This window comes from Alosa sapidissima, chromosome 21 (genome assembly GCF_018492685.1).
Source record: "Alosa sapidissima isolate fAloSap1 chromosome 21, fAloSap1.pri, whole genome shotgun sequence".
NCBI classification, from domain to species: domain Eukaryota; kingdom Metazoa; phylum Chordata; class Actinopteri; order Clupeiformes; family Clupeidae; genus Alosa; species Alosa sapidissima.
The window spans coordinates 12,762,270-12,771,111 of record NC_055977.1 but is presented as its reverse complement, the minus strand read 5'-3'; the positions used below and the strand labels follow the sequence as shown (position 1 = coordinate 12,771,111).

At 45.1% G+C, this 8,842-nt stretch overlaps 1 protein-coding gene across 10 annotated transcripts in view; it reads left to right on the top strand.

The window, feature by feature from the left end:
• Positions 1-8,842, top strand: part of akap9 (A kinase (PRKA) anchor protein 9) — a 78,961-nt gene that overhangs the window by 51,475 nt on the left and 18,644 nt on the right. For 9 of the 10 annotated variants that reach the window (XM_042076253.1, XM_042076251.1, XM_042076252.1 and 6 more), the window contains 5 exons: positions 2,294-2,506; positions 3,234-3,272; positions 4,737-4,969; positions 6,589-6,708; positions 8,294-8,470. In XM_042076253.1, the coding sequence (XP_041932187.1) occupies positions 2,294-2,506; positions 3,234-3,272; positions 4,737-4,969; positions 6,589-6,708; positions 8,294-8,470 (782 nt within the window). The remainder of the gene's footprint in view (positions 1-2,293; positions 2,507-3,233; positions 3,273-4,736; positions 4,970-6,588; positions 6,709-8,293; positions 8,471-8,842) is intronic. The other variant, XM_042076250.1, reaches the window with a different exon arrangement.

Genomic DNA, 8,842 nt, shown 5'->3' with positions numbered 1-8,842 from the left:
TTCAAGATGTAGTAGAGATAGAGTATTTTTTCCGCATTTTTTGCACTTTGCACCTCTCAAAAAGTCATTACTAACCTTGACTGACAGGTGAATAGACTAAACTAAACACTTCACAGACAGGCATCAAGGCTCTCAAGCTGATGTGATATTTCATTTTCCACCTTTGTTTTAGCATAAGGTTTTTGCTTTTGACTTTTGCAGTAAAACAGAAGAGCCCATTGATGTGTTTTTGAGTTCAACATCAAAGGTTCTTATCGCACAAGAAGACATACCTACACTGTATCTGCACAGGGCGTGTGCAGTCTCGTGTCAGCCTTAGTCGTGTGTGTGTGTGTGTGTGTGTGTGTGTGTGTGTGTGTGTGCGTGTGTGTGTGTGGTGAATTATGATCTAATGCAATGCAACTTTGACTCCAAAAGACAGGAGTTGTGGTGAAGCGTTTCAACAGCATTTCATGTCTAGACTAGATCGTTTTGACTCAGGTGTACCTGATTAAGCACTTCATAAATATAAATATTTATAGTCATTCTTACACTTTAATGCGATGAAAGGGTGCTTTCAACAGAGCTATTATTACAGAAACATTACCCCCTGCTACAAAGCATAATAGTCAGGTAAACACATAGCAACACTGTCCAGCACACAGTCACTCTTTATTTGAAATCAGTGGGGGGTGGAAATATGACCTGTACGTGGGTGTGACCTGCTCTTTTAGTAGTGCTAATCTGATTGTAACGTGTGCGGAAATAGTGGCAACATTTCATCTGCAGATAAACAGGGGAATGCTTCACTGGCCATTACCACAGGAGTCGGGTTCCTCTCTGACCTGCCGTCTCAGTGGGTGTTTGTGAGCGGAGCGCTCGGTGTTTACAGTGTCGCGTATCCCGAGCTGCCTTTTGTGGGTGAGGCCACACATTACTGCAACAGAGCCGGGAGTTTGTTCGCGTCCGTGGTGTCGTGATTAAGGTGCTCTGTTGTTTGGTTGTTCCTCTGTTGGAGGGTTTATTTGTTTTTTGTTTGCCAGTTTGCTAGTCACCCATGTTTAAGTTGAAGGAATTTCACCCCCTGCTGTGTTAGCCTTGGGAGACAACACAAACAGACTGTCCAACAATGCCCCCTCATTTACACAATAAGCATGACGTACAGTAGCTCATTCATAGAATGACAGTCCTGATTTTCAAACAAAGGCCACTTGGTGTTGTTTTTGTTAATGACACATTTTGCAGTATGTCGTATTGGATGAGTTCATGTCTTTTAATTAGACATCCGGAATGTTAGACAGACATGAGGTGTGTGTGTGTGTGTGTGTGTGTGTGTGTGTGTGTGTGTGTGTGTGTTTAAATAAAGGGTTAATATTTGTGGTCAACCACACGAATATGAATAAAAAAAAAAGGGGGGGCGGGGGGAACAAGAGGGGAGGTTGGAGGATGCCTGCTGACCTGTGATAAATTAGTGCAGTAATGGCTTATTCACATGTGAAGGAGCAGTCGCCATTAACGCGCAGCCCCCCCCCCCCCCCCCACACACACACACACACACACATGCCCTCACACACACAGACATATGCACATACACACACCCATCAGCCAAACTAGGACTGACATGCGCTCCTATGTCGGCTCGCTCGGAAGTCTTTGTTGTGCGTCCCCCTGTAATGCATCTTGTGCTTTCCTGTGTGGACGTCTCAATATTTGTACTCTTGACTGGAGGTCGATGTTTTGTTGCATTAGATTACATGCTGGTGGAGTGAAGCTTTTCGTCTTTTGATGGCATAAGCTAATTGTGTCGGAGTCACTGCCCGGCCAGTCTGTGTATTTAGACCAATGTCTCCGATGCGTCCGTAAACAACAGCGTAGATTATTTGACTACATGTAGGCTAGCTGATGGAATTCAAGGCTTATTTTCATGTGGAATATCACAACTGAAGAGCAAATTATGTGAGTACCAGACGCTCAGTCATCAATGTAAATTCCATTGTTGTAAATGCTTTGCTTCCGGGTGGGAGATCCAAATCCTATTTTCCGTTGTGTTCATGCTCCTATTCCACCAGATTCCTTCACTTATTTCAACAACTGTCCTGGACATGCCTTTTTTAACAGACAACCACATAGTATGGAATCCAAAGCACCTTTTGGACCATCACAAACCTGATGTGTGTGTTAATGGGTGTGTGTCTGTGTGTGTCTGTGCACACGTGCACCATTGTCCCATGTGTCCATATATCCTCTGGTGGCTGTTGTGGGGGTTTTTTTTGCGAACACTCAAACAAGCCTTTCCCTCCTCCTCCTCTCCCAGGCTTGATTGACGGCTACACGGGCGAGCGGGCGTCGATGGAGGCGCAGGTGCGCCAGAAGGAGGAGCTACGTCAGCAGCTGGAGCAGGAGCTGCAGGTGACGGCCAGCCGGCTGCAGGAGCTGGAGCTGGAGCGCCGCCACATGCAGCAGGAGCGCGAGCTGCTCTCGCGCCAGCAGGACGCCATGAAGGACGACGCCGGCCCGCGCGAGCTGCGTACGTATCCCATAATAACCCGCCCAACGTCCACAACCATCCCATCCCCATCCCCATCCCCCCACCCCCCCAGTTCTTTTGCTTTTGGCAGTGAGAATAAAATAGTGGTAGTTGTTGTCATGGCAACAGACAGGGACTGGGAGGGCATTCTCCAAATAAATGAGTGTTTGTGAAGGAGGCTGTGTGATAACTGCACCTCAACTCATAGTGTCTCATTTTGGGGGGCGTCTACTGTCTACATTCAACCCTGAATGCTTCAAAATCTAAAGCATTTGAAATCTAAAGCATTTGAAATTTGACAGCTTTGAGAAAATGATTTATATTTTTTAGACATCATAGTGTTGAAAATGCTGGATGATGCATCGTTTGTGCAAAATGCCATTTAGTGGAATGGTTTGGTTTGATATCAAATTCATTTTCAGGTTTTTGTGGTCATTTCCTTTATCTGGATATCACTGATACATTGAACAAATGTCTGTATTTAACACGCTTATTGTAGTTTAAGGTGAACCAGTGAACGTGTTATTAGAGTAAGTATGGACGGTGTGTTAAGGGTCATCTCACAAGCAACTTCTTCTCCCAGAGCAACACCATGGCAGGCTGATGACACACACTCTTTTCTCTCTCTCTCTTTCTCCTCTGCCTATCTTCTACTCCTTTTTTATCTTCACTCTGTCCATCTACTGAGAGCATGTTCAAATACTCTTTCTTATTTATTCTCCTGTAGGCCTAGTTGAAGCTGCAGTCCTTGCAGCACCTGAAGCAGGTGTGTTCACATCAAGCATGGCCAGTGTATCTTGTTTTTTTTTTTTTTTGTTTGTTTTTTTGTTTGTTTGTTTGTTTCCGTTATTTGGTGTTTTTAATCTGATTCAAAACCGTCTCTGGAGGAGTGAACGTGGCAGAATAACCCATCTCACAGCAGCTGCCTAGAACTTGCTTGCAATGGGCTCAACTCACTCACTAACTCTATGGCTTACGCTTGTGGACTTTCCATACTCTTTCTCAGTTTTTATTTTTGTTTTGATTTTTGTCGTCCTCCGTGTTTTTATTGATGAGTTGGTGTTTTTGTTGACCGCTGATTAAAAGCAATTGGCATGATTAGTAAGGATTAAAAAACAAATCAATATTTATTATCAAATAACATTACATTGTCATTGGCAACCATCTCTACTCTAGACAGATTTTTCCCATTACAATAGGCGCTGACTATGTGCCACACACAGTATCAAACAATACCCAGTACGTTTGGAGTAAGGTGATTGCACAATGACTCCATGTAATCCCATCTCCTCTTGCCTGGAATTGCATCTGAGGCATGGAGACTGCAGTCCTTTGATTGTTGTATCTCTCTGATCTTGATTTTGGTCTGGCTGCATTCATTTGTACCTTCCTCTCTTTCTTTGGTCACACTGCCCCCTGTCTCTGCACTCTCCCCCTCCTCTCTCCCTCTTGTGTTGCACTAATATTGTGGGACTGTGACCTTTGACCCGAATGAAATAATGTGGAGTGGTTTCCGTGGTGATGGTTGGTAAGGTGTGGGGTGCGAATCGGGACACCGACGGAAAGGCTGGCGATCACGGGCAATCGGTATGGGGATGAGCACTGTGATTAATGTCATAACCCCTGGAGGAGGCAGACATGGAGAAAGTTGGGTTGTCATATTGACTAGTTGATTATAATGTTATAACTTCACCATTATGTGAAGAATCTGTGCTGGTCAGTTATATCATTTGAAGATGTGTAGCATTTAATGGTAATTACTGGCTTCGTAATGTTTTAATTGCCAGTGTTTAGTTTATATGTATATGATGAGCACAATTCAAGTTCCTGTCTGCCTCCTCTTATTTAGAACTAATCAGTACATGTGTGGGAAAAGTCTCATCTCTGGAGTCAAATATTCCTCATGTCATTGCTCCATGATCTTAGTTCAGGTTCACCCATAGACCTGGAAATACATCGGCCATCAATCGCAAGCTGGCTGGCTAGGTTGCACACTTGTATACACTCTCTAAGGAAGTGCATATGGTGAAAATGCTACCTTTGCTTGCTATTGATGGTTGCTTTCCTGGTCAGTGGGAGAAACCATCATGGAGATACAACCTGGGGTGTATTGCTCTCCAGGCCTAATGTGTTAAAGAAGTTACATCTCATCTAACACCATCCTCTGCTTCCTCCTCCTCCTCCTCCTCCTCCTCCTCCTCTTCCTCGTCTTGGGACTGCTCCCTCTCAGACCTGCTGGAGGAGACGGAGAAGCTGATGCAGGAGAAGGTGGAGGTGCAGCTGCAGGCGGAGAAGGAGAGCGTTGTGATGCTGCAGCATCTGAAGGGCCTGGAGGCCGAGCTGGAGGAGCAGGTGAACCGCAGCATCGAGCAGGAGCAGGCACACAACGCCGAGACCGCCGACCTGCGTCAGCAGATCCAGGCCCTGGAGAAACAGCTGGAGAAGAACCGCAAATTCCTGGACGTGAGTGGCTTACAGCAGTCATACCCGCAATACTATCACCACTGCAAACTATGGAGTCATACTCACAACAACATCATCATATTAAATGATTTATTTCATATGTTCACATTGAAAAAGAAAATGAGTAGCATACTTTGTAAGACCAATATTTTTATTTAGATGTAGTTTAGCAAACCAAATTGAATTTTGTAAAATAGCTTTGATGCGGTGGAGACTGAAGTGCTAGAGCCTAAAATAATTTGATTTATTGAATAATTCATTTAACTTATTAGTTAAATCCAACGAAATAAACGGATTTGTGTTGCATGTGAGGTTACACATGGAGCGCTATCTGTTTGGCGCTTGCAGGCATCTTCACAAGCTTCGCCGTGTTAACTTGACATTGATGTACTGCAGCGCGATGAGAGGCTGACAGCTCAGGGGGGGCGGATGCTACTCTGCGAAACGTCTGACCACATAAAGAGTAATATATAGTCAAAGTGAATCTGGGAGCTTTAGGAGGCTGTTTACTTTGATTTGCTTCTCCCGTAAAGTGATTGTAATTGAACTGTAACTGTATAGATTACATGGTCTTTGCAGCATCAGGGCGATTGCTGGTGATTCATTATGTTTTACAAGAGTCCACAAGTGTGACCCCATTTAGAGATCTGAACATTGATCTTTTTGCCGTCCTCCGTCAGTGTGTCTTTTCTCACACATAGACATGTTCTTTTCTCTGCGTCGTCTGTGTGTTTTGCTTGTCTGGTGACACATTTATTTCACCTGTTATTTATACCATACTGCAGTTAAAAATAGCTGCTGCTTCTGCTGCTTTGACAGAAAATCCTCAGGAAACCCTGACATAGTGTACACATACTTAGTCACATATTTGGGTTGCAGTCTACTTGTGAGTCTACTGTGACATTTTCATTTTCATGACACCTGTGTCATGCATACATCAGTAATAATAATAAAAATAATACATTTTATTTAAAAGCGCCTTTCAAGTCACCCAAGGACACTGTACAATTCAAATGTTAAGGATGCAGTGTTTCCCACAGAATTGAATTCTATTTGTGGTGGTAGGTTTGCAGAATTAACTTGAATGCAACAGTTTTTAACAAATTAGCGCAGCATGGTTATGATGCTAACCAGATTTAAGCACAATTTAGTACAACCTGGAAAATAATTGTGTGGTAGTCAATGTTGATATTGTGGTGGCCCGCCACAAATAAGTCAATGTATGGGAAACACTGGGATGTTAAACAGTACATACAGACAGACATTACAAACACAGGGGACATTGTACAATTAAAAGTTGAAGACGCTACGCACTACATACAGAGGCACAGACACAGATGACACAGACAGAGGCACAGACACAGATGACACTGCCCACCAGAGAACAAGAACACACAGAGACAGGGCAAAGTGGTAAGAAGACATTATGAAAAATAAAAAACAAAATAAGAAACATGATAAGTAATCATTTCATTTGTGAAAGGTAGATGTTTCCATAAAGCAAGTTGCCATCTTGTTACTTCATCATTATACTCATTCCACTCTATTTCTTTGTCACTTTCTTTCTCCTCCTCCTCCTCTTCATCTCTCTGTCCATCCATCTCTATCTGCATCCTCAGGAGCAAGCGATGGACAGGGAGCACGAGCGAGACGTCTTCCAGCAGGAGATCCTCAAGCTGGAGCGGCAGCTGAAGAACCCGCCCAAATCTCAGAGCGCCAGCGAGCAGAGGGACCGAGAGGTGAGGCCTTCAGAATGCCCACTGTAAACAAACACTGTAAATAACACCAGAGAAACCAGGCCCCATGCCACAATATATCAGTGACGGAGCCAAACATACAGCGTTGTAAAGGGTTTACAAATGAAAATTGTATATTTGAAAATGTGAAAATTGTATAGGTAGCAGATGAGTAAATTATGATTTTGAATCTGTGATCTATACTGGAAATTGCAATATAGTTACTATCCATCTGTATTAGAGTCTGTGTGTATTTGTTCTGCTCCTAATCTAGTAACTCTGGTATTAGAATCGTAGGCTCCTGTAGCCTACGGTGAGGCTCTGTGAGGAAAAGGTAATAGCAGCCTCCTGAGTATCAGAGACACAAAGACACTGGGCTACATTACTCCCCCCACCCCTACACCCCCCCCCCCCCCTCAGTTTTATAAAAAGCCCCAACCTTTTTAGCCAGAGCCTGAGAGACCCAGCAGCAAGTTTCCCTTCCCTTTGTCCCGCCACAATGGGAGAGGAATCAGATGATTACCAGCTCAAACCCAAAAGTCTTTTTTCCCTTTGCACTGTCTCTTTCGTTCCTCTTTATTGGGCACGCACACACACACACACACCCTCGCTTTTAATATAAGGCTGGGTGTCTTGGCAAGCAGTGTGTAGATAATATTACCTGAGAGCAAACTGCAGGTGATGCCAGACTCGTCAAACAGGAACTGGTGGTAAATATTGTCCTCTGCCTGAAAGGCCTCTTTTTTTCACACAACCCCATATACTTTCTCCTCTCCATCCTCTCGTCTCTTCTCCTCTGGGTCACCGGGAGCGACGGCTCTCGCTCTCCACAGTTCTCCTCTGCCCATTAAGTAGTTTCCATGGCGATGGGTTTTTGCCAGAGTGCTGGGTGGGAATGGTTTGTTCATAAAGAGGCTGCTTTCTCCCCAGTGTCTGCCTATCATGGCAGCTTTTTAAAAAGCACTTGTCTAATTGAAAACAAATTATTTATGCCAGCTTGGAGCGTTGAATATTTCTCTTTGCTTATGTGAAATGAATTACTTTTTCAGTAACGATGTCAGCACATTGATGGCTTTTAATGTTGATGCCTTTATTTTTATGCGTTATCTGCAGACCAACTTGTGTAATGTTGCAAAGAAAGAGGTGTGTGCTCTTTCTCATGCTCATACCTGTCTCTCATTCATTTTCACCTTCCCTTCATTCCTTTTATCTCTCCCTCCCCCTTCTCCCCCATCTTCTCTGTCCATTTCTTCTCCCTCTTCCCTCGACTCTCTCATTGCCCCTTTCTTTTTTACTCTCTCCATCTCTCTCCCTCATTTCTCTCTCTCTCTCTCTCTCTCTCTCTCTCTCTCTCTCTCTCTCTCTCTCTCTCTCTCTCTCTCTCTCTCTTCTCTCTCCTTGCTCCCCCCTCCCACCCCCTATGTCACGTGGACTCCTCCTCTCCCTCCTTCCCATCTCTCTCTCTCTCTCTCTCTCTCTCTCTCTCTCTCTCTCTCTCTCTCTCTCTCTCTCTCTCTATCTCTCTCTCTCTCCCCATCCCTCTCCCTCCCTCCCTCCCTGTGTGTGTGTGTGCATGCGTGTCCATCAGGTGGAGCATCTGAGCACCCAGCTGCAGGAGAAGTCGGACTGGTGCAGCGAGCTGCTGCTGCGGAACGAGCAGCTACAGCGCGAGGCGGCCGAGCGGGACGAGGAGCTGGAGCGGCTGGGCGAGCGCGTGCGCCAACTGGAGCAGGCCCTGCTGACCAGCACCGACACCCTGCACAGGGTGAGTGATGCGCCCGTCTCTCTTCCACTACCTCTCTACCTCTCCTCCTCTCCTCGCACTCGTCCATCTCGTGTACATACTGTAGTCTCTCTCTTCCTTTGGTCTTTGTCCCTCCCGCTCTCCTCCTCTCATAGCCCTCTTCTATCTGATGTGCACCCTCTCTCTCTTTTCTTTCCATCTCTGTCCCTCTCCTCCTCCACTCATGGCACTCTTCTATCATGTGTGTGCTCTCTCTCTCTACCCTCTGTTTCTTTCTCTCTCTCTACCCTCTCTCTCACTTACTCATATTCCTCGTCCTACCAACCACACTCTTTTGTCTTTTGGTCCCCCTCTTCCCCCTCTTTTCCTACACTGTCTGTGTCCATCATGCAT